The following is a 25,255-nucleotide window of genomic DNA, read 5'->3' as shown; positions in this document are numbered from 1 at the left end:
CCGCAACTAGAGAAAGCCCTCGCACAGAAACGAAGACCCAACACAGCCATAAATAAATAAATAAATAAATAAACCCAAAGTTTAAAAAAAAAAAGACCCGGCACAGCCAAATAAATTAATAAATAAATAAATATTAAAAAAATTTTTTTTTAAGTAATGTTATCAGTTTCTCTCCATGTATCAATATAACTTTGCATCCCAGATATTTGATAAGATGTATGCTCATTACTAGTCATTTCTAATAATCCGATTTTAATTTTGATTTAAAATTATTAAAGTTAAATTCTAAAAGTTAAAAGATTTAAAAGAGGGTATTTCAATTTCTACAGGGTTAGATTTTTAAAAATCAGCTTTATTGGAGCGTAATTTATGTACACTAACATTCACCATTTTTAACTAAACAATTTGGTGAGTTTTGACAAATATATTTATTTAGGCATCACCATACTCATGCTATAAAACATTTTTGTCACCCAAAATTTCTTATGCCCCTTTGCAGTAATTCCCTCCCCCAACCCCAGCCCCTGGCTACCACTGATCTGCTTTATGTCACTGTAAGTGGTTAGATATTTAAGAAACAACTTTATTGAGGTCTAATTGACATCCAATAACTGCACATTTAAAAAAAATATTTAGGGCTTCCCTGGTGGCACAGTGGTTGAGAATCTGCCTGCTAATGCAGGGGACACGGGTTTGAGCCCTGGTCTGGGAAGATCCCACATGCCGCGGAGCAACCAGGCCCGTGAGCCACAACTACTGAGCCTGCATGTCTGGAGCCTGTGCTCCGCAAAAAGAGAGGCCGCGATAGTGAGAGGCCCGCACACTGCGATGAAGAGTGGCCCCCGCTTGCCACAACTAGAGAAAGCCCTCACACAGAAACGAAGACCCAACACAGCCGAAAATAAATAAATAAATTAAAAATAAAATAAAAATAACAAATGTTCAAGTACAATTGGTGTCTAAAAAAAAAAAAAGAATTCCCCCACCCTTGGTATCTAATCAAGTTCCTTTCTACCTCCCCTTGATACCTAACCAGTTTCTTAGTAATTAAAAAAAAAATTATTTATTTTTATTTATTTATTTTGGCTGTGCTGGGTCTTAGTTGCGCCATGAGGGATCTTCGTTCCAGCATGCAGACTCTTAGTTGCAGCATGCAGACTTAGTTACGGCATGCATGTGGGATCTAGTTCCCTGATCAGGGATCGAACCCGGTCCCCCTGCATTGGGTGTGTGAAGTCTTACCCACTAGACCACCAGGGAAGTCCCAAGTGCACATTTTTTAAGTGTACAATTTGATAAGTTTTGACATAAGTATACACCCATGAAACCATCACTGCAATTAAGATAATGACAATATCCATCACTTCCACATTTACCTTTCAATTATCTGAGTCGTCAGGATGTCCAGCCTTGTCTGAAGATTCTCTGCGAATTGCTCTTCAGGCTTCTACTCAGGTGAGCATCCCTGGGTTAGGGTGGGTTTGGGGGAGCTCCAGCTGTGGGCTAGACTCATGATGTGGTGGAGTTAGCAGGTGAAAGGACCCAGAGCACCTCTAGGGGGCAGTGTTTCCTAAGGACATTTTATTGCCTAATCATTTCCAGATACTTGACAAAATACTGTTACATAAACTAGAACTTGTTAACTGTGCTGTTCAAACTCTCCATATCTTTACTGAATTTTTTAAAAAATTGTCTACTTGATTTGTAAAATTCCAAGGAAGGTGTAAGAAAGCCTCCACAATGATTTTGTGAGTTTTCAACAGTTTAGCTGTGTGTGCTGATGTTCTATTTTTTGAGAATACAATGGTTCATTATATGTTCTACACAGATTATACCTTTAATTAGTGTAAAAAAAAATTGGACTCTTTCCCCATTTACTATCTTTTGCTTTAGGTTCTATTTTTCTAGTATTAATACTGCCACCCAACCCTCCTGTGTCTTTATTTTTCTGTTTCTTTACTCTCAGCCTTCTGGGTTATTTGTCTTAGCTGTGTCCCTGTAAACCACATTTACCTGGATTTAGTGTGTCTTCTTATTATGAGAATCCTTGCTCTTTAACAGGGGAATTTAACTCATTTATATTTATAATGATCACCCACATGCTTGGTCTTATTTTGTGTTCTGATTAATACACTGATCCACTGTTTCCTTTTTTAATTCTTTCCTGCTTGGGCTGATCAGGTTTTCTTGTTTCTTTCCCCCCACCTCTAGTTTTCCGCTTTATTTTATGTTAATAGTTATCATTAACTATTAATAAAAATTTTTAAGTCTATATTTTATCAAGAATTAAACATCTCTCTAATGTCCCACTCTCTGAATCAGACAAGATCTTTGGCACATTTTATTTCCTCTGACTCACTGGGTGGTTTGTTGAAATAGTCTACAGAATTTGATTTCCAGATAATTATTATTATTATTATTTTTTTGGCTTCATTGGTGGCTTCTCTTGTTGCAGAGCACAGGCTCTAGGTGCACGGGCTTCAGTAGTTGCAGGACACAAGCTCAGTAGTTGTGGCACACAGGCCCTAGAGCATGCGGGCTTCAGTAGTTGTGGCAGAGTGCAGGCTCAGTAGTTGTGGTGCAGGGGCTCAGTTGCTCCACGGCATGTGGGATCTTCCTGCACCAGGGAATGAACCCATGTCCCCTGCATTGGCAGGTGGATTCTTAACCACTGAGCCACCAGGAAAATCCAAGATAATTAATTTTCTTCTTTAAACATATGTCTTTCCTGGGGACTTCCTTGGTGGTCCAGTGGTTAAGACTGTGTGCTTCCAATGAGGGGGTACAGGTTCAATCCCCGGTCAGGGAACTAAGGTACCACATGCCGTGTGGCAAAAAAAAAAAGTATATATATTTATGTCTGTTCTATTTTAGAAATCCTTTCCAAACAATTGCATTTACTCCACAACCACCTTCAAACCATCATTTAGATAATTAATCTGTTTTGCTCATTTTGCATCACTGTCTCTCTTTTTTTAAAAAATAAATTTATTTATTTATTTATTTGGCTGCGATGGGTCTTAGTTGCAGCATACGGGATCTTTCGTTGCAGTGTGCAGGTGCATGGGCTTCTGTAGTTGCAGCACACAGGCTCTAGAGTGTGTGGGCTCAGTAGTTGTGGTGCGGGGGCTTAGTCGCCCCACAGCATGTGGGATCTTAGCTCCCTGACCAGGGATCAAACCTGTGTCCCCTGCATTGGAAGGCAGATTCTTAACCACTGGACCACCAGGGAAGTCCCTACATCACTGCCTCTTATGAGTTTATCTTCCCTCATCTTGAGTCCTTGAATATTATCAGTTTGTCATTGACTGGAATTAAAAGCTTGGGTTTGGAAAGTAATCTCTGTCCTTTCACTTACCTGCTGTGTGACCAGGCAAATTTCTTAACCTCTCTGTGCCTTAGTTACCTCATTTAATAAAGGGAATAATAGAATCCACCTCGCAGAGTTGGGAAGAGTCAATGGAATAAGGCAATGAATGAATGGGTGAAGAATTGAAGGATGTGGGTTTCCTCCCTCCAATCTCTCAAGAAGTTCTCACCAGTAATCCTTTCACTCCTTGTGCACACACTCTTTTTCTTTCTCTGTGGTCTGCTTCTCCCTCTCTGTTGACACTTTTCCCTTAGCCTGGAAAGTGGTTCAAGTCTCTCCCATGTTAAGAAAAAACTTTCGGGACTTCCCTGGTGGTCCAGTGGCTAAGACTCCACGCTCCCAATGCAGGAGGCCTGGGTTCAATCCCTGGTCAGGGAACTAGATCCCACATGCTGCAACTAAGAGTTCGCATGGGGGCTTCCCTGGTGGCGCAGTAGTTGAGAATCTGCCTGCCAATGCAGGGGACACAGGTTCGAGCCCTGGTCTGGGAGGATCTCACATGCCGCGGAGCGACTAGGCCCGTGAGCCACAATTGCTGAGCCTGCGCGTCTGGAGCCTGTGCTCCGCAGCAAGAGAGGCCGCGATAGTGAGGCCCACGCACCGCAATGAAGAGTGGCCCCCACTTGCTGCAACTAGAGAAAGCCCTCGCACAGAAACGAAGACCCAACACAGCCATAAATAAATAAATAAATAAATAAATAAATAAAATTAAAAAAAAAAGAGTTCGCATGCCGCAACTAAGTCCCAGCACAGCCAAATAAATACATAAATAAAAATATTTTTAAAAATATATTTAAAAAAAGAAAAAAACTTTTGCCATTGCTGTGTCCCTCTCTTGTCCCTTGACTCTCTTTTCTTTCATGTCTAATCTTCTAGAAACAGTGAAACAAGCCATGTCTACACCCTCTCACTTGCTACCAACCTGCTGGCATATGTCTTCCTACCAGCCCCTCCACTCAACGTGCCCTCAGTAAAGGTCACTGGTGAACACCATGCCTTCAGTTTCGTGCAGCAACATGGCAGGGTGGAGGCACAGGTTGACCCTGAGGAGTGCTGTCCAGTAGGGGTATTGACAAACTGGGGGACAAATGCTTGGCTTGCAGTAGATAGCTCATAAATGTGTCCCCTGAATGGCTGTGTGATGTGAATGAGCATGAGATAGGGGCTGGGGAGGCTTCCTGGAGGAGGAGGCACCTCAGCTGAGTCTGCATGGGGGTGGGATGGGAAAGCATTCCAAGCAAAGGGAAGAACATGTGGAAAGTCCAGGAGGTGTGAGGCTGTAGAGAGTTCTGGAAGCCCCAAGTGGAGGTACATGTGGGCCTGTGCAGTATGCGGGGTGGTCAGGGAGGGACTCCCAGCTGCACCTGCCCAGCCCCTCTCTGTTCCTGTAGCCCAAGCCCCTGTTGACTTCTCCCCTGTAGCTGTTCCCTCAACTTCCACACACTGTGCCTCAGTTTCCTTCTACTTCTCTGGCAGTCTCACTTAGACTCCCCTTAAGGTCTCCCTCCTCCCCAACTCTAGGTTGGAGTTCCCTGCCTCTGGATTCTTCCACCTGTCCCAGGTACGCTCACCAACCCCCTTCCAGCTTCACACCCCACCTCCAGCTACGCTCTGGGTACCTTCTCAAGTGGCCCCAGCACCATCTGTCCAAAACCCCCTCCTCACCTTTCCCTCCACATCTCTCCTTCCCTGGGACATCCTCCCATCCCCCATTTTCCCCCAGCAAACAGTTTCTCCACCCATTCTGGCTCCCAACCGCCAGGCAGGGCATCATCTGAGCCTCCTCCTTCTCCCATTTCCCCCACAACCAGTCCTGAGACTGTTTCCCACTTGGGCCTCCTGCTCCTTCCCCCTCCCCTTGTCTCATCCCATCAACCCCACCTTGGCTTAGCCCCCATGCCAGTGTTTCCAAACTGGGTTCCCAAGCACTCCCTCTGTGATTCTGTGTAAAAAGGTTCATGAGTCCCAAAAGGTTTGCAGGCTTCACAATCCCTCCCTGTTAGGATGGAAGTTCCTCCTCATGTCTAACTTAAGTCCCTCCCCCAAACTGCTCCAAGATACTGATTTGGAGACAAAGGGGGTTGTGAGAACTGAGTCTTGAGAATGGACCACAGCTGCTGGAGCAGGACCATCCCCTTCCCCTACCCCAGGCCACAGGCTGGAGATCCTCTGTCTGCTCCTGGGTCGTTTGACCTGTGAGACATGGCAGGCTGTTCCCTGTTCATCCCTGGCCTGTGCCTGTGCTGGGGAACTGTTCTTCTTTGGGTCTTTCCTGGGAGCTGGCTCTGAGCTGATGTGATCTTCCCCCAGCCCTAAAACGTAGGTTTACTATTCTCATTACCCAGATGAGAAAGGGAGGCATCTGGGTGCTGCTTCATGCCCAGGTGAATAGCAGAGCTTCAGTGTGCCCCACAGTGGTCCTGCTTGGACTCCCCCAGCAAGTGGCAGCAGGACATGGCCCAGCACCTATGGGTTTAGTTGAGGTTTCCAACTAGCTTAAGCAGAGACAGAGCACAGAGAGGAAGCTGGGAAGTCTCAGGATGCAGCCTGATACCAAGTCTCCAGACAGTGGTACAGAGGCCTTGCTCACATGGGGGTCTGGGGACCCCCTCCCTGTGACCACTCTGTCCAGGCTCTGGGGGAGGGACTCAACTGACCAGCTTGGGTCAGGTATCCACTCGTGGCCCAATGGTCGAACAATTTTATTATTTCTTCATTATTTTAAAAGTTGAGATATAATTCACATACCATAAAATTCACCCTTTTAGGAGCACAATTCAGTGATTTTAGTATATTTACAAGGCTGTGCAATCATCACCACTATCTAATTCCAGAAGATTCTCATCATCCCCAAAAGGAACCCCACACCCATTAGCAGTCACTACCCATTCCCCCTCCCTCCAGCCCCAGGAGCCACTAATATACTTCTTGTCTTTATGGATTTGCCTGTTTTGGACATTTTTAAATAAAGGGAATCATATAATATGTGGTCCTTTTTGTCTAGCTTCTAGCATGTTTTCAGGGTTCATCCATGTTGTTCGGCTTGGATTCTTCCCACCACGTGCGTTAGTTTCGTAATTAAATCCTGCGCACACAGAGGAACAAAATCTCCCTTGGCAGAGTCACAGCACGGAGTACATCGCGCCGTGAAAAGAAAGAGCGGGCAAACTGCGGCCGGAGCGGTAGGACGCGGGCTTCCAGGCTCGCAGAGCGCAGCCTCATGCCCAGCGGCCGGCGGGAGGCCGGGATGCTGAACTTCACCGCCCAGGTGAGGCCCAACTTGGGCGTCACCACCGTGACAGCGAGAGCTAGCCATCACTCCTCGCCGGCGCCCTGGTAACTCCACGAGAGGAGGCGATGCGCATATAGTGAGTGCCTACTGTGTGCCAGGCGTTCTGGAAACCGCGGTGGCGGAGATGGACAGAGGCGCTGGGAGTGGATGAGCGCGCGTTAACGGTCGCTCGGAGGTCCCGGCTGGTGTTTTCAGTTTTGTGACTGCTCTGGCGCTGGGTGAGGTCTGGGAGGCGCACACGCGGCGTGGAGGTGGAAGAGCGCAGACCTAGGCCGCCGCTCCCTGGGGAGCAGAGCCCGAGGCCCGGCCCACTGCTTGGTGCGAAGGGAGGAGCTCCAGGCGCCCCGCCCATCTAGCCCCGCCCCACCGGCCCCCACGCTGCAGAACGAAAGGCGGAGCCTTGGGGCGCTCCGCCCTGGCGCTCGCCCCTCGCCGCGCCCAACAGGGCCGAGCAGGGGGCGGGGCCTAAGGGTGCCCCCGCCCCGCTCCGCGCCGGGAGGAGGAGGAGCCGGCGGCCGGCCCGCACTGCAGCGCCAGCGCGCGAGCGGACGGCCGTGGATCCAGAGTCGGGCCAGGGTGCCGAGCGGGCGTCGCGCAGGCAGACAGGCCGCGGCCGCCGCCAGATCCCCCTCCCGTGCCCAGCCATGCCGTGCGCGGGCCCAGCCTGAGCCGAGGCCTCCGAGGCCGGGCGGGCTCGGGGCCTCGGGACCGGGCCGGGGCCATGCTTGCGCTGCCCTGACGATGCCGCCCGCCGCGCCCGCCCGCCTGGCGCTCGCCTTGGGCCTGGGCCTGTGGCTCGGGGCGCTGGCGGGGGTCCCCGGGCGCGGCTGCGGACCGTGCGCGCCCCCCTGCCTCTGCGGCCCGGCGCCCGGCGCCGCCTGCCGCGTCAACTGCTCCGGCCGCGGACTGCGGACGCTCGGGCCCGCGCTGCGCATCCCCGCGGACGCCACAGCGCTGTGAGTAACCCACCGCTCGCGACGCGGGCCGGGCGGTTGCCATGGCGCCCGGCGGGCGCAAGGACTGGCGGCGGCCGGGGCCCGGCGGGGCGCGGGGCGCCTGCACCCTTCGGGGAGAGGCCGGCCGGGCAGGCCGCCGGCCTGGCGGGCCTCACAGGGCGTGGGCGCGTCCCCGGCCTCTAGAAGGGGAAACGGAGTGCGGGCCAGGCCTCTCCCAGGGCGAGGCTCCAGCGCAGTGAGGTCGGCCCGACTAAATAAGGAAAACCTGGGACCGGGGCCGGCTCTCAGCCCGCCTGGCCTCAGCCAGAGGGAAATAGGAAAATACCGGATTCTGTGCAGGCGGAGACATCGCACCACCTGGTGGGGCTCCGCTAACGCCAGCTGACTGGGGGCCTGTAGCATCGTGCGGAGGCGGGGCGGGAAGGTCTCTGAAAAACACTTAAACGCTAATTAGAGACTAATAGGATGCGGCTTGGCCTGGGGGCATACCCAGCACTTGGGAGCCCAGGAGTAGGAAGCTAGGAGGTGGAGAGCTCTATCTGGGATGACAGGGAAGGCTCTCCGGAGGGGGTGGACAAGAATTTGATGGATGTGTAAGAATTGGCCTGTTACTTGAGGGGCAGGAAGGTGGGTTTAGGGGAAGGGAGGAGGGAACCATGTGTGCAAAGGCCTGGAGGCTGGACTTGGTCGAACGTGGGTGTAGGGGTACACCTCCAGTGTGGCAACTGTGGGGGGGAAGGGGTAGTGTGAGGGAGTGGGAGCAGGATGGGTGGTGGGCTGGCGTCATGAAGGGCCTCATTTGTGCAGTTTAGCGTTCTGATGTTATCCTGGGAACAGTAGAGGTGTAGCATGGCCATGAAGGGGTTTAAAACGCTGAAAAGCCATTGTCAGGTTTGCATTTTGGCAGGAATAATAACAGGCAGTCTTTATGGAGAGCTTGCCTCCAGCCCGGCCCTGTGCCAAGCTCTGGTTGTGAATTGTCACACATAACCCTCATCCTAACCCTCTGAGGTGAGGTACAGTGAAGATGCCCATTTTACAGATGAGAAAACAGCCCAGAGGTGATGGTGATGTGATTTGTCCAAGCACAAGTAGCAAGTAACAGCCAGTACATGGCAGAGGCAGGGTTTGACTGTGAGGAGCTGAGGGTTGGATTGAAAGGGATTCAGGGGACTGAGATTTTCAGATGGTTGTCCCCAGAGATGGGGACAGGCTCAGGGCCTGCTTATCCACATCCCTCCAGCCCCGTTTGGGTACTTCCAGACACCTAAGCCAGGACTCCATCACTCCCTGGCTGCATGCTGGAATCCCTTGGTGGGGGTTTAACATCCCCAGGCTTATTAAACCTGGGATTTGGTTTTGTAATGTTCCCTGGGTGACTCCAGTGTGTGGCCACCTTTTATCAGGGGGACCCTCATGGTCAGTGTTCAGATGAGTTTGGATGTTGGCGGGTGGGGCAGGGGTGGGTGCTTCTCCTGGACGGGTCTTCCTTGGGGCTTTGCTGGGGGTTGGGGCTGGGGGTTGGGGGCAACCAGGTTCTCCAGCGGCAGCGGCTGGGAGCTATGGGGCCATGCTGTCATCTTGCTCCCTGCCAGCTTAAGTGTTTGCCATCACGGCTGTCTCTGTGGAGGTGGGCTTCCGGCCTGCAGCCAGTGCCCACACAGTCGTTTTGGATCCACCCCACTCCTTGTTTCTCAATGCTGTGAATAAGGTTACATACGTCTCTCGTGGGCTGAGAGCTGCTGGGGGGTCAGGCCCCAGCTCCTGCTGGTTATTCCCGCTTCCTCATCACCTGGCGGCGTGCTGGCCTCCAGGAGCTGTCCAGGAAATAAACGGTACTGGTAGCTTGGCCAGGGGCCTGCAGCAGGGTGCAGGCTCCCAGGCATAGCAACAGAGCCTGAGCCTGTTGCCTTGCATGTGTCCCCTTAGGCTCTGGTCTTGGGTTTTGGAGGTCCAGGGAGCTGGTGGCCTGGCCTGAGCCAGCAGGATTCCCAGGGTTGCTGACCCTGCAGCATGTGATGATGGAACTCTGGGAGGAGGGGGATGGGGAATAGAGGAGACTTCATGTTCTTGTTGACACTCTGAAGCTGCCTCTGGGAGATTTCCAGAGGACTGGGTGCAAAATGGTAAACTGGGCCCTTGGGTGCAAATGTTAAGGCCCCCTCACCCCGGTCCCTCAGGCCACCATCTGTGCTCTGTGGGCTGCCCCAGCCATTCTGCCCGTCCACCCTGCAAACCCCCTCCTCAGGGAGCAGGAGATGGGTGAGCCTTCTCTTCTCCAAGGGAGCAGGGCTGAGCTCAGAGATGCCAGGGAGCCTCCCGGGTGAGGGTGTGCGTGTCCAGGGGCCCCAGTACCCCTGCCTCCTGGGTGTCACCAGCAGCCTCCTCTAGCGGGCTCAGGCCTGGCGTCTCTGTCATCAGTGTCTCGCAGCCACCCCTCCATTTGAGACTCCTTGGCCAGCCTGAGGTGCGGCAGGACAGCTGTGTCCAGACTTGGGTGGGAGGACAGGGGCTGGCTGGTGGGGGATTCGGGGCCCCTGGGCCTCGGCATGCAGGATGGCCCAGGGTTCTGAGACCGCAGCCTTTCTTGGGTTAAGTGATGCTGCTGGGAAATGACAGCCTGAAAAATATGACGTTACTCAGTAAAATCTTGTTGCTCTCCTATTTTTAAAGCTTTTATCTTGGAGAGTTTGAACATACACGAAAGTGGGAGGAATAGTGTGATGAACCTCATGGACCCACTGCCCTGTGGCCTGGCCTGCCCCTCCACACCTCCACCCCACCCCAACCCATTTTGGAAGCAAATTCCAGCCATCCTACTTTTGATCTGTAAGCATTTTGGAATGTATGGTGACACCTCGATCACACCTAAAACAGTGCATAATTCCCTGATAACTTTGCATGTCCAGTGTGTTCAAATTTGTGGTTGTCTCAGTTTTTTTAGTAGATTGAATTAGGACCCAAGTAAGGTCCACGCAGTGGCAGTGCGGTTAGTTGATGTCTTTTAAATCTCTGTGGATGTGTAGGCTTTCCTTCCATCTGTTTCCTCTTGTGCGATTTATTGAAGAAACCGGCTCCGACGGCACCTGGCTTTTGGATTGTGTCTCTGTGTGTCCCTCTGCCCTTGGTGTTCTTCCTGTACATTGATGGTCGGGTCCAGAGCTGTGTTGTATGGTGAGCCACATTTCAAGTGCTCGAGCCACAGAGCCAGCGGGCTACCGTGTTGGACGGGACGGCATAGAGAGTTCTAGATGTGACAACACTGCTCCAGGTGCTGTCAATCATTTTCAGGTGTGGTTGCTTTTGGCCGACAGCTTTTCATTTGATGTGAGCTGCTAATTTTGGCCAGGGGCCCAAAGTGGGCCTCGTACTGTCTTGTGAATGTTTGGGTCTAGGGCTAGGCTCAGAGCAGGGACTCAATAGGCACTTGGTTCGCTGATTAAAATTTTGGGGCCTTAGGGTCTTCCATTGGCTGGGGGCACCCAGGGCCTTGCCCTTCCTCGCCTGTGCCCCTAAATAATATGGGAGTCTCTGGGAGACTCAGCCCCCGGGGCCTGCACAGGACATGGGTGTGAGGGAAAGTGGACATCGGGGAATAGACCCCTGGGCTTGGCGTGGGCCTGGCGTGTGTGTAACGTGTTAGACTGTAGGTGTCATGCACGTGGCTGCCTTGAGGGCTGGCGGGGCAGCGGAGGGGCCTGTCTCTGAGCCCTCACCAGAGGGAGGGCCTGGCTGCTGTGTGCCTGGCCCTGTGCCAGGGGTCTCCAAGGCCCACGTCTCAGGCTTTTATGACAGCGGAGCCAGTGTTAAACCAAAAGACAGATGATGGGGAGGAGGCCGTTTCGGAGGGGCTCCCTGGAAGGATCCCCAGTGTAGGTGACATTGAAGCCAAGACTCAGTGCTCACGCAGGAGTCATGCAGGGGCTGGGAGAGAGCGTCCCAGATAGAGGGGACAGCCTGGTAGAGTCTCAGAGGTGCCAGGTGATGGAGGGGTGGGAGGTGGGGACTCTATCGAGAGAGCAGGGGGGCAGCTGCTCCCCCATTGAAGGACCCAGGAGAGAAGCGTCATGATTGGCATCTTCTAGAAAGAACACTAGCTGGGGCGTGGAGACAGTGGGTTACAGGAGGCCCTGGGTGTCCTGCGTACCCAGCTGGTCTCACCCTCACATTCCCTGAGCTGCATATGATAGCTGGCACTTGGAAATGCAGACTAAGTGCACATGTAACATTAGTTTTGTGGTAAGACACAGACTGCAGATTTGTCTGAACTGTGGACAAGGGGGCACACACTGCCTTCTGTATGAGGTCCCCTGGCAGGTCAGGCAGGTGAATGGGGAGGCTTCAGCTTCATCTGTGACACCTGGGGACATGAAGGGACCAACACCAGAGCATTCCCAGTGCCAGTAACCCTCAGGAGCCAGGCAGTAGCTGGGAGCAGTGAGGACAGCCACCATCCAGGAGGGTGAACACACCTGCAAAACGACTGCAGGGTGGGGAAAACATATGCAAACCATCTATCTGATGAAGGACTTGTAGCTAGAATACATAAAAACCCTTATGACTCAATGCTAAAAAATGGGCAAAGGATCTGAACAGACCAATCTCCAAAGGAGATACACAAATGACCAATAAGCACATGAAAAGATGCTCAGTGTCTAGCTTTCAGGGAAATGCAAATCAAAATTACAGTGAGATACCATTTCACACCCACTGGGATGGCTGTCACCAAAAGACAGACAATAAGGAGTGTTGGTGAGAACGTGGAGAAATTGGAATCCTCTTGCACGGCTGGTGGGGATGTAGGATGGGGCGGCACTTTGGAAAACAGTATGGCAGCTCCTCAGAAGATTAAGCTAAGCGTAGATTTAGCATAGGGCCCAGCCATTCTCCTCCCAGGTGTATGTACACCCAAGAGACACGAAACCTACGTCCACACAAAAACTTGTACACAAGTGTCCATAGCAGCATTATTCATAGTACCTGGAAGGTGGAAACAACTCAAGTGTCTATCAAGAGATGAATAGATACACAGAATGTGGTCTGTTCATGAAATATTATTCAGCCATGAAGAAGAATGAAGTACTGATACATGCTACAACATGGATGAGCCTTGAAAACATGTTCAGTGAAAGAAGCCAGACACAAAAAGCCACATGTTGCATGATTGCACTGATAAGAAATGTCCAGAACAGGCCAATCCATGTAGGCACAAGCAGACTAGTGTCTACAGCTGGGATGGGGGATGGGGGATGGGGGTGGGGGATTGTGGCCAAGCATTGTGGGGTTTCTGTTTGGGGGGATGAAAATGCTCTGGAATTAGATGGTGGTGGTGGTTGCACAACCTTGAGAATATACTAAAAACCACTGAATTGTAAACTTTAGAAGGGTGAGCTTTATAGTATGTGAATTATAAAACAAATCTCTGGAGAAAATATCCCAGGGGTGCACCCCGCTTCCGCAGCCGCCTTGTCTTCTCCACGGTTGCCATGAGTGGGGACTCTATGCTGAGCCCTTTTCTTGTGATGTGTTGCCCCAATGCAGTTGGGTTAGAACCACACTTGGTTCCATTTTACAGACCAGGAAACTGAGGCTCCCAGAGGTTGAGTCACGTGGCTGGTAGGTTGTGGCAGAGAGGTTATTTCATCAGCACGCTCTGGGACATATCCCTGGAACTGCATTCGGGGGCCTGGGGTACAGCACCAGTGACCTGCTTCGTCAGCAGACAGAGGTGACAGTGGGGGCATCCCTGAGTGCGGCTGGGGTATGTTTGAATGGGACCAGGTGGGCTCTGGACTCAGGCCCCAGCTGCTTGCCTGGCCCTGCCCTCCCCAGCCCTTCCCACCAGCTCCCTCCTTGAAATTCCCTTGGCTGTTCCTGCTCTGGTCCTCCCCACTGACTTTCTATTTGGTTCCAGGAGGGAGGCAAGGAACACAGGAGTAGGGGACTTAGGCTCTGGGTCAGACCTGGTTCACATCCCAGCTCCTCCGCTTCCTATGTGACCTTGGCTGAGTCACTCGGCCTCTCTGAGTTTCAGTTGCCTCACCTGCAAAATGGGTACCATGAGTGGATGAACCTTATGTGGTTGTGGGGCCTCAGAGGTGAGGGTGTGTGTTGCACCCATGGGACTCGGTTGATGGTGGCCACAATAATCATAACTGTTGCCAGAGTGGCCCCCCAGTCCGTTCTCTGTGTTCTCAGAGCCCATTACCTTATACCCAAGCACTGAGTTGGGCCCCTAGGACCTGCCCTGCCTCAGAGCAGACAAAAAGCCTGAGGAGAGGTGCCCCTGAGCTGGTGCACATGTGCCCGTGACTGTGTTGCTCAGACCAAATGCTGCAGCAGATGGGAAACGCACAGATGAGCCTTGGGCAGGCAGGCTCCTACACACCCCTCAGCACCCAGTCCTGGAGGCCCCATGTCCAGAAGCCTTCCTGCCTCCTCTGGTCTGGCCTCAGAGGTGCCTTCAATGCAAAGCCAGGTGGCTGTTGGGATGTATCATGCCTGGCATGTTTCTCTTGTGTTTTTACCTGTTTTATGCATTTGTGTGTTCGATGCCTTCATGTGTGGATGTGTAACATGGTGAAGTTATGAGGCATAAACAGCACTGTGAACTCTCGTGTACACCTTGTTCTGTGCCGTGAGCTGATGAGGCACCATTGGAATCTGCGCACACTCGAGCTGCTCAGTGCTCCCCATGGCTGCCCCGCTCACCGCAGCCCTCGTGTTGTCCCTTGAGGAGCTGACCGATGCTGGCGCTTTCGGGGCAGGTGTGCCCAGCGTGCGCAGACTCGGTCTCCCTTTCCCGGATCTCTGCAGGCCCGTCCTGTGGCTTCCGCCTCGGAGGTTAGGTTCGGTCTCCTCTCCGGCTGCTCTGCCGTCTCGTGACAGCTGGTCGGGTGGCGGTGCCACCGCCTTCGCCCCCCACCCGGGGGGCCTGTGCCGTGTGGGGACCCTGGCTCCCAAGGGGAACCCCGGCTGGGGTTTGGTTTCAAGTGAGGAAGCCATTTTGGACGAGACACACATTTTCCTTTCCGGAGCACTCTGCGGTGGCCAGCGCCACAACGGGAACCCAGCCGGGCCCAGCCCACCGAGTGCTGGAATGAAAACACCCCGCTCTGGCCGCGCTGTCTGGTGTGGCGGCCGCCGCCTGGGATGGGTGCGCTGGGGCTCACCCTCCGTGCTGGCCGGCCAGGCCGCGTGCCTGCAATCTCGCTGCCGGGCAATCGCAGCTGGAAAATGCGGCTCACGTCCTTTCTTCCCGGAACACCTCGTTCTTTATGGCTTGGCAGCTGTCTCTGCCGAAGGGCCCGGTGGTACCCAGCCGCCCGTGCCAGGGAGGGGGCTACATTTGGGGGCCACCGTGGGCAGGGCTCTTTCTCCCTCTGAGGTGCCCATGGGCCCAGGCCTGGCAAAGTGTGTCCCCAGTTCTAGCAGGCCTGGAGTCCACTCTGGGATCCTATGGGGCTGCCCTGGAAAGGGCTCTGTCCTGAGGCGGGGCAGGAGCCAGCCTTGCCTTTTGGCTGAGGTGAGGAATGAGGGCCAGTGCTCTGGGCAAGGCTAAAAGCACCTGGGGCCTCCAGATCCTGCACCTCTAAACTGAGCCCTGTAGCCCAGTGGCCGTGCCCAGCGGCCGACTGGGTGACGGGATTGCTGGCCACGCTGGATGATGCTTCTGCCCCTGGAATTTTGGAGGCCATGTGCCAGCTCCCAGGCCAGGATGGGGAGAGCCCCGGCTACCTTTCTCCCTCACTGTGCGGACTCTCGGGAGTGACCACAGGGTGAGGAGGGCAGCCTCCTGGAGCCTCAGCATTTCCATCTGTAGAAGGGGTCGGCGCAGCCCCTGCCCTGGCCGGCTGTGATGGGCCAGAGTGCAGAGGGACATCCCAGCTGAAGGCAGCACCTGGGTGCCAGCGTCCCTGGGTACTGGTCCTTTTCCTCCCCTTGCCCTGAAGAGTGGCCCCCAATCCCCAGGTGCAGGTGGAGGGGCAAGCTGGGCCCTCTCCTGGGAGGGTCCCCTCTTTCTCAGCCCCTTGCCACCCCCCCACCCCGGTCTTATTAATGCCCTGACGGCGGCTGCCTCTTTGTAGGCTGATCTGGGAAGGCCCCTCTTCGGGGCTCCCTTCCTTGTCCCGGCCTGTGGTTCCAGGGGGTTCCTGGGCAGGGGATGTCACCACACCAGACGCCTGTGTCTCATCCTGGTGACGATTCAGTTGTGGGATGACCACGCCTGGTGAGGGAGCCCATAACATGCTCAGGGAAACACAGGCCACCTCCTATTCCGACGCCCTGGGACAAGGCGCCAGGGGGCTCTCGCAGGCCTTTCCCTGTCTTTGAGGTCCAGACCCCCCTTCTCTGGGCCCTAGTTTGGCGCCAGATGGGGGTGGGTGGCTCGGGCTGGCCCCTCCATGCCCCTGCAGGCCAAGAGCCTGCCCCCTGCCCACCCCTGCAGCTCACCCTCTCCGCATGTTTTTCTTCAGATCGGCTCTCTCTCCAAAACTTGAATTCATTAATTTAAACATCATCATTTCCGCCCCTGGAAGCCAGCCTCTCTCACCATAAATAGAAGGGAATGAAGACAGAGTGAGGTTACTAGACTCAAACTGACCCACCCCGTCCCGCTGCCAAAAGGAGCCGTTACCGCGGCGTTGAGTGGGGGCACTGGGAGCCGAGCGTGTGGGTGGGGTCTGGACCAGCCTGTGGGGTCCCAGGGCGCCGGGACCAGCCTGTGGCCTCTCATCCCTTCTGCCTCAACCTGGCTCCTGAGGGGATGTGTTGGGGGTCCCCCGTGGCTGGGCTGAAGGAAGCCTGTTTCCCTGGAGCCCTGGGGCCTCCATGGAGAGGACAGGGCAGCTGAGGCTGCATTTCTGGAAGCCCAGAGAGAGCGGGAAGCAGGAGCCCTGGGCCTCGGATGGGGAGTGGGGGGCCTTCTCCTGCTGCAACTCTGTCCTGTCCTGCCAGAGGGAGGAGGCAGCTGCTGGCTCGGGCAGAGTGGTTACGTAACATCTGCAGGCGGCCCCTCCGGAGCCCATTCCCCCCCAAGCCCTGTTTCCAGCGTGGCGGCCAGCGCCGGGTGGGGTGCTGGGCTGGGGCCTGGTGCTCGCCTCCACTGCTGACCATATGCGTCTGGAATGTGCAGATGTTTCCTTGGGGGCTCCGGCTGGCCCCCAGACCTCGCCTGGCATCTGGACTGGGGAGTAGGCACCCTGGCCACTCCCCTGCCTTGACAGAGAAGGAAACTGAGGCTGCTTGGGGCTGCAGGGCAGGGTCCTGGCTTATCTGTGGCCTCCGTTTCCTCAGCTCTAGGAGGCACTGCCCTTGGAGCCACCCAGGGCTCAAAAACGACCCTCTCCTTGGCCTCCACCTTACACACCTCTTCCCACTCAGGTTTATCTAACAGCCCCCTCCCCATCTCTCCCTGCTGGGCCCTGAGACACCCTTCCCTGCCCCTCTGCGAGAACTAGGATGTGAGCAGGGGCTGGATGCAGGGGCTGAGCCCTGTGTGGGGAGGACAGGGGGAGCCACCATTGTCCACAGGATGGGGGGCCCCTTAGCACCTTCCGCTGGACACCTCCAGCTTGGTGGTGGAAGCAGAGGTTCTCCCCCACCCCCAGCTCCTGCTCAGAATAGGAAAGATTGGAGCCAGAAGGACACACTCCCCCGGGAGGCTGGATGTCTGATTTGGAAGGCCGGGGGAGTTGGGGCAGCCCAGTGCCGGGGGCAGACTGGGCTCTCCAGTGGCAGCTGGCCACTGTGGGAAGAGGAGAAGGAAGGCCCAGGTGTGGGGGCAGAACAGGGGTCTTCACTCCTCCCCCAACACACCTGTCTCGGGTCAGGAGAGGGAACAAGAGGGGACGGGCCAGGTATGAGAAAGCCCCCATCTCCATCCAGTGCTGTGGGCTAACCTGGTCCCTGGTGCCCAGGGAGGTGACACGTGTCTTGTGCTGTTGTGGGTGTGTGCCTGTCCCCAGGTGGTGTGTGTGGTCCCCAGGTCACCCCTCCCCCTGAGCTGGCCTGACCCCTCCAGCCTTGGGGTCCCTGGAAGTTGCTGGCTTGGGCCTTGGAGGGGTCTGGGAGGGTCCACATGGCCAGAGGGTGGACCCTGCTTGGCCTAGGACCTCTTGGGTGCTGGCTCTCTTCCCAGTGGGGGCTGGCCGCTGTGGTGCTTAGCCAGCCTCTGCTGCTTCTGCCAGCTCTGCTGGGCTCCTTGCGCTCCTTTAGGTGGCTCCCTGGGCTTGCTGTGTTCCCCACTGCCCCGCTTTGTAAGACGGAACCTGAGTGGGGGGCAGGGCGTCAGTGACTATGATGATGTCACCGGGGGGGGGTGCAGTGGAAACCCGAGGGGCTGGGGGTGGGGTGGGGCTGGCCCACAGCAGCCTTGGCATTCCCCCAGAACAGTGACGGCAAAAGCAGATGGAGAGACTTACCTGGTGGCACAGAGGTTAAGAATCTGCCTGCCAATGCAGGGGATATGGGTTCGGGCCCTGGTCCGGGAAGACCCCACATGCTGCGGAGCAACTAAGCCCGTGTGCCACAACTACTGAGCCTGCGCTCTAGAGCCCGTGAGCCACAGCTACTGAAGGCCGCGTGCCTAGAGCCCATGCTCCGCAACAGGAGAAGACACCGCAGTGAGATGCCTGCGCACCGCAACAAGGAGTAACCTCTGCTCGCCACAACTAGAGAAAGCCCGTGCACAGCAATGAAGACCCAACGCAGACAAAAAAAAAAAAAAAAAAAAATCATAAAAAAAAAAAAAATCATAAAAAAAAAAAAAAAAAGACTCCGCCTGCTAATGCAGGGTACACGGGTTTGATCCCTGGTCCGGGAAGATCCCACATGCTGTGGAGCAACTAAGCCCATGCGCCACAACTACTGAGCCTGCACTTTAGAGCCCGCGAGCCACAACTACTGAGCCCATCTGCCACAACTACTGAAGCCTGTGCGCCTAGAGCCCATGCTCTGCAATAAGAGAAGCCACCACGATGGGAAGCCCGCGCGCTGCAACGAAGAGTAGCCCCGCTCACCGCAACTAGAGAAAGCCCATGCGCAGCAACGAAGACCCAACGCAGCCAAAGATAAATAAATTTATTTTTTTAAAAAAGCAGATGGAGATGTGGAAAAGTGGCTGTTCAGGGCCTTGAGGCTGGGTGAGGACTCCACCAGTGTCTGCCTCCAGAGCCCCTCCTCCAGTGTCCTCTCTGTCCCCCCCGCCACACTGTTAACCCGTGGCACGCCCCTTACGGATGTTCCCAGGCAGCCCTGGCCTGTGGTGGTGCACCTGGCTTTTGTCCTGGTTCTGCCTTCAGGCTGCAGGAGCTTTGCCGGGCAGGGTCTTTCTCTGCACCATGGGCCCTGACCAGGCCCAGGTGAGTCCTGGGGAGAAGGGGCTCCCTGGGGCTGGGAGCATGGGGAGCACGTGGCCAGCACCCATGACGGGGTGAGGCTGTCTTTGTCAGTCAGGGGGAAAGCCTCCCGGGGGCAGCTGGGCCAGGCCAAGCTGGGTAGAAGACTTAGCTGGGCCCAGGATGGCCAAGAGCCATGGGCCAGTAAGGCCAGGGATGATGGTGTCCTGCCAGGGTGGGCGCTGGCTGGGACACTGAGGTAGACCCGGCTCCCTCCTCCTGCCCTGGTTTTTCTGGCACCGCAGATGGCTCCCAGCAGCTGCCGCTAATGATGGATTTTCCAGAAAATGGGATGTGGAAAAACATTGTAGGGATTTTCCTTCTTTCCTCTTCTGCTTGAGGCCCTGGCTGGGGAGCTGTCCCTGGTGCCCCTGGTGGGTGTCTCATGCCTGCACTCACCCTTGTGTCCCACTGTCCTCCAGTCCCCGTCTCTGGATCATCTGACTGCCTAGGGCTTTTGCTTCTGGGCCCCTGCAGCCCGGCTTCTCAGAGGCACGGATTCCACAGCTGTCCTCCCTTTAGCCTCAGAGGAGCCCCTGCTTGAGTCTAACTGAAGTTTCTCATGGCACAGCCGTCCCCACTTGGGGCATTGTACTTGACATTGGGTGGAGTCTGTCTGCCTTTCCCTGGTCTCCTGGCCTGCCTCACCCCACCCCGGGGATGGTGTGGGTGCCCCAGCAGCCCACCTCTGGGCACACATGCTCGTGTGCAGTTGTAGAGGGCCTTGGCCTGTACTGGGAGACACCATGTGTGTGTGTCTCTCTCTCTTATTTTTTTTTTAAAGCAGATGAGACTGTCCCAAATTGTTTATTAGGTAGGAGTTTTACAAGCATTGCTTCCGTTAGCAGTATCAGCAGTGCTGGAGAGCGTTGTGCCTTCTCCAGGCTGCACGGCGAGAGCCCCACCATGCTTTGGTGATCCGCTGGGTGTCAGGATTCCTTCTTGTAGCTTTATGGAACGGATCAATGAGGATAAACTCAAAGAATTTGTATGTGGAATCTTCGCCAACCGTTAAGAATCCAGGGCTCTGCGGCCGTGCATTGGCATCCTGCTCGCTCCTCAGCAACAGACTGAAGGCTTTGAGTGAACTTCAGCGGCTTAACACAGTGATGCGCAGGTGCCATGGGCTCCCTTAGGCCTGGGCGGCTGCAGCTGCCGTGCCACACGCAAATCCCATGTCTCCCATATCCTGCTGGGCCTGGTCTCCCAGTCTGTGCGCTGGATCGGCCGGCTGGGGTTGGGGGGGGTGCTGCTGTGGAGGGCACGGTGCACCCCGGAGGAAGGCCGACTGCTGCCTCCCCCACTGCTCTTGGCTTGCTTGTGAGCACCCAGTTTGGCTTACCCAGTGGCACCGCCAGATGGAAGGGGGGAGCTAGGCTCCGTTGTGAGGGGCAGAGGTGACCCTGCCAGAGGGTCCCGTCACTATGTCCCCTGACCCCCAAGGGCCTCTCTGCTCCTGGAGTTCCTGGGACCCATGCTCTGGGCGTGTGCTCCCTGTCGCGCAGCCCTTGGGGGAAGGGACCTGCGTGTGCGCGCGCACACCCGCCAGTATCCAGATGGGAAACCCAGCTGCTCAGTGAGGTTGTCCGGGGCGCCTGGCTCGGGCGAGTCGGGGCGGGGCTCCGGCCCTGAGCCCACTGTCAGTGGACAGTGCCGCTTCTTGGAGTGGAGGAGGCCTTGCTGCCCTGACCTCCCCGGTTGGTGTGGGTGCTGGCCCCCCTTGCCCAGCCCCTCGCCGTCTGCTCCCCTATGAAGCCCCCGCTCTAGGTCCCGCTGGGCATCCTGTCTGCCCCCGCCTGCACTGACTTTCTCCTGCTTGAAGAGCAGAATGAAAGTGTGGGAAATGGAGGGGCCTGCCTGCTCTCAGGAGTGGGGTTATTACCGTGCACCCCTCCAGCGCTTTCTTTAGTTGAGTTTGAACAGTCATGGGGAGCGGGGGGACTGCATCTTGCAGCTGCGTTTCTCCTGCCTCTGTGGCTAAGCGGGGGTGTGAGCCACACCTGCTGACCAGCTCCTGTCACATCTCATGGGCGAGGGGAAAGACGGCTGTGCCTCGGGGCGTGCATGTGGCTGTGCTGGTGCCCAAAGCAGTCGGACTCTCAGGGCATGCGGCATTACTGGGTGGCACCCACACTGCCGTTTTGCGCTTGTTGCCGGGATAGAGCCTTTGCCAAACCAGGTGTCCCCCCAGCCTGCACGGTCAGGCCACTGGTCAGAGCAGCGGTGGGGCTGCAGGTCCTCTGGGCTGAAGCCTCCGTCCCCATCTGGTCCCAGCAGGAGCTCCAGTCACAGCCCTGACCCTGTGGGACCCCCGTCCAGTCTCAGAGGTCCCGCTGCTGGCAGGACCCTGCCCCTTGCAGCTATGTAGCTCTTTTGACTGTGCCTGAGGTTCTACTCACAGCCCCTCTTGAGGAAGCCTCTGATTCAGGGGAGAACTTTGGTCTTGCCCACCTTTGCCCACCTACTGCCTGTACCCTCCTGCCTGAGGCCTTATGATTTGGAGGCTGCCTGTGGCCTGCTGCCTCCCCAGGCAGGCTGCAGCCAGCATCAGCTGAGCACGTCATGTCCACATGCCGTCCACTCAGCGCCAAGTCTCCCGATGGCTGCCCCCTATGCAGAGGGAGAGACCGGGCTCCCAGGGGTTAGCTGAGTGCGTCCACAGTCCCCCTTTCCTCACCCCCTTGGTGGGGGCCGGAGGGGGACAGGAGCCCCTTTGGGCCTGGCTTCCCTCATGTCACCTGCAGGCAGGTGGTGCCCTTCCAGAAGTCCCCCAGGTGGCCACCTGGCTGTGTTGGAAGTCAGATCACGTGAGCAGCCCGACTGAGAACTGGCCCCCAGCCCTTGGCCCCCAGCCAGTATTTGGGTATAGGTGGCCATGAGGCCCCATGTGGATAGCAGGTCCCCAGGAAGGAGCAGTGGTCAGGGGCTGGGGTGGGGGCCATTTCCTGAGCCTCATTCCGGAAGTGGTCCTGGACATTGAGCCAGGCAGAGGTATCATACCAGGCATCCCAGCATCACCCCTGGGCATGGTCTTGGGGTCTGGGCTGGCACTCAGGCCCCTGGCTTCCAGGAGGGCCTTGTCTTCACACCAGCCAATTCTTATTAAGTTCTTGCTGTATGTGGGGCAGCGGGAGAGAGCAAAACCCATTCCAGAGGGTGGCTGATGGAGCTGGGCTTCAGGAAACCCCTCAGGCTGCCACGGGAGCTTGGATTAGAGGGACTGTGAAGGCTGGGCGGGTGCCCGGGGATGGGGGTCTGGACCAGGCTGTGGCTTGGGTAGGGTGGGGGAGTCTGAATGTTTTAGGAGCTGGGTTGACAGGACCTGGAGACAGATAGGCCTGGAGGAGGCATTGACAGACCTTTGGCCTCTGTATGACTGGGTGGTCATCAGTGGGAAGGGCAGGCCTGGTGAGAGGCATTCTGGGGACATCAGAGGGCCAGAGTGACACCTGGAAGGGCAGAAGCTCCAAGGGTGGGAGGCCCAGGCCTCGTCAGTTTGGAGACTATGGCGGGAGGTGTAGACCTGTGGGAGCACAGGGAGGCCTGGGGGGAGCGGCGACTGGAGGTGTCCACTGAGTCAGGCTGGTCCGGGGTCCCTGCCCAGGAGGTGGACGAGCCAGGCGACTGGCCTCCACCTCTATGCCGGGCGGGGAGGTGGAATTGTTGGCTAGAGAGTGTATCCTCGGAAAGACGAGCGAGGGGCTGGGGTCATGTAGTCATTGGAGTGTAGTCACTGGTGTGTCACCACCACGTCACCTGCATTGGGGGTGATGGTAGACAAAAAGTGCTGTTGTGCTGTTTTCATTGGTCTTTCTCCAGTTGTTATGAGACCGGATGTTTTTCTGTGTATCTGTGACATTTGTATATTTTTCGTTAATCTTGCCTATTCTTATCTTTGGCCTTTTTTTTGCCCCTGGAGTAGCTTGCTTTCTTTATGGTTTGTTAACAGCATATGTGGAAGGGGGATTATGGGCCTTTAATCCATCATCTAAATTGCTAGTGCTTTTCCCAGCTTGTAGTTTGTTTTCTGATTTTATGATATTTTGTGTGGAAGTTGCATGTTTTTGTGCAGTTGGATCTTTCGGCTTTTGTTTTACTTCTGCTCATAGTTTCATGCTTTGAGAACCCGTGACTCTTCTCCCGTGTCTTGCACTGTGTTCGGTTCTCTGATATGGTTCTGTTGAGCTTGAGGGCCTGGGATTATGGAGATCCAGCTCTAACTCTGGTGCCCAGACCCCAGAGACTTAGCACAGGCTGTCAGTACTGCTCTGCTATGGGGTCGTCCACCAGAGCCCCCTTCCCGTTTGTGTGGTCTGTGCCACATTCCCCCCACCCTCCAGCTGGTAGCAGCTGGGCCCCTGGCCCTGGAAACCCCTGGGCTGCCTTGTGTGCTCTGAACCGTGTGTGGAGGGGTGAAGCCTGCCCTCCATGGTGCAGTCCTGCTGGGCGAGGGGGCAGGGGGTGGGAGGGGAAGGGGCAGGGCATGGATGGAGGGCTGAGGGGACAGCTCTCTCCTGCCTCGGGCTCTCCAGATGAGAGTTCATTCAGGTCTTCCACCTCTGGCCCTGGGAAGAGGGAGCTCAGAGGGTGGGAGGCTGCAGCTGGAGAGCGTCTGAGGTGGGCCCGGGTGGACTTTGTGCCCTGCCTTGGGCCCCAGCACTGACCTGCAGCTGCTTTGCTCTCTAGAGATGTCTCCCACAACCTGCTCCGGGCGCTGGACGTCGGGCTTCTGGCGAACCTCTCGGCGCTGACGGAGCTGTGAGTGTCCCCTCCAGGGCCGCTGTGGGATTCCACGCGGTGGGCAGGTGGCGGCTGCCTGTCACTGTTGTGGTTAAGGGGGCTCGCGTCAGACCCTGTTGAATCTCTCCTTTCTTCCAGGGACATAAGCAACAACAAGCTTTCTACATTAGAAGAAGGAATATTTGCTAATTTATTTAATTTAAGTGAAATGTAAGTTTTGTTGGTTTTGGTGGCTGTCGGCAGCTGGGCCCATGGCCCCCACACCTGCCCTCTGAGCCTGCCCCGCCCCCTGCAGAAACCTGAGCGGGAACCCGCTGGAGTGTGACTGTGGTCTGGCCTGGCTGCCGCGCTGGGCAGAGGAGCAGCAGGTCCGCGTGGTGCGGCCCGAGGCGGCCACGTGCGCTGGGCCCGGCCCCCTGGCCGGCCGGCCCCTCCTCAGCGGCCTCCTGTTGGACAGTGGCTGTGGTGAGTGTGGGTGGGCGGGACACACTTGTTCCCTCCCTGCCTGGCAGCTTTGGCCAAGCAGCCGGCAGGAACCCTGCCGGTTTTCAGGGGTCTCCAGCCTAGGGTGGCAGATGGGGATCGGGGAACAGCTGCATGAGAGAAATAATTACAGGGGCTGAGACAGACTGACTGGGGGAGGGGTCAGGGAGGCCCTCTGGACCAGGGGACCATGTGGGCGGGAGGCGGGGAGACCAGCCTGGGGGTGGGGGTAAGTGCCACACAGCCGTTGGAGGGTCGGAGATGATGTGATCTGGGGTGTAGAATGGGGTGGAGTGCACCCTAGAGACCAGCCTGCCTGCCCCTTCCAGGTGAGGAGTACGTCGCCTGTGTCCCTGACGACAGCTCGGGCGCCGTGGCGCTGGTGGCTTTCTCAGCTGCCCACAAGGGCCCGCTGGCCCCTGAGGCCTGTAGCGCCTTGTGCTTCGCGGCTGGCCAGGGCCTCGCGGCCCTCTCAGAGCAGGGCAGGTGCCTGTGCGGGTTGGCCCGGCCTCCCAATGCCTCTTCGGCCTGCCTACCCTCCTGCTCCAGCCCCCCACTGCCCCCCGCCCCCACCTGCCGGGGACCCACCCTCCTCCAGAACATCTTCCCTGCCTCCCCAGGGGCTGCCCTGGTGGGGCCCCAAGGACCTCTGGCCTCTGGCCAGCCCGCAGCCTTCCACGTCACTGCCTCACTGCCAGTCAGCTCCACGCGCTGGGACTTCGGCGACGGCTCCCCTGAGGTGGACGTTGCTGGCCCGGATGCCACTCACCACTATGTGCTGCCTGGGCGCTATCCCGTGACAGCTGTGCTGGCCCTGGGGGTCGGCTCTGCTCGGCTCTGGGCAGAGGTGCGAGTGGAGGCGGCTCCCATAGCCCTGGAGCTCATGTGTCTGGCCTCTGTGCATAGCGACGAGACCCTGAAGCTCGGCGTCCGAAACCGTGGCGGCTCCGGCCTCGAGGCCACCTACAGCATCGTGGCCCTGGGCGAGGAGCCAGCCCGAGGTGGGGCCGCCTCG

General features: G+C 56.3%; 1 protein-coding gene across 4 annotated transcripts in view; it reads left to right on the top strand.

Annotated features, from left to right (window-relative positions):
• The first annotated feature begins 7,190 nt into the window (after nucleotides 1-7,190).
• Nucleotides 7,191-25,255, top strand: part of PKD1 (polycystin 1, transient receptor potential channel interacting) — a 47,968-nt gene continuing 29,903 nt past the window's right edge. For all 4 annotated transcript variants that reach the window (XM_068525122.1, XM_068525121.1, XM_068525120.1 and 1 more), the window contains exons 1-5: nucleotides 7,191-7,618; nucleotides 23,704-23,775; nucleotides 23,896-23,967; nucleotides 24,053-24,222; nucleotides 24,570-25,241. In XM_068525122.1, the coding sequence (XP_068381223.1) occupies nucleotides 7,404-7,618; nucleotides 23,704-23,775; nucleotides 23,896-23,967; nucleotides 24,053-24,222; nucleotides 24,570-25,241 (1,201 nt within the window). In that variant the 5' untranslated portion in view covers nucleotides 7,191-7,403. The remainder of the gene's footprint in view (nucleotides 7,619-23,703; nucleotides 23,776-23,895; nucleotides 23,968-24,052; nucleotides 24,223-24,569; nucleotides 25,242-25,255) is intronic.

This window comes from Eschrichtius robustus, chromosome 16 (genome assembly GCF_028021215.1).
Source record: "Eschrichtius robustus isolate mEscRob2 chromosome 16, mEscRob2.pri, whole genome shotgun sequence".
NCBI lineage: Eukaryota > Metazoa > Chordata > Mammalia > Artiodactyla > Eschrichtiidae > Eschrichtius > Eschrichtius robustus.
This window is presented reverse-complemented; position numbering and strand designations above follow the sequence as displayed.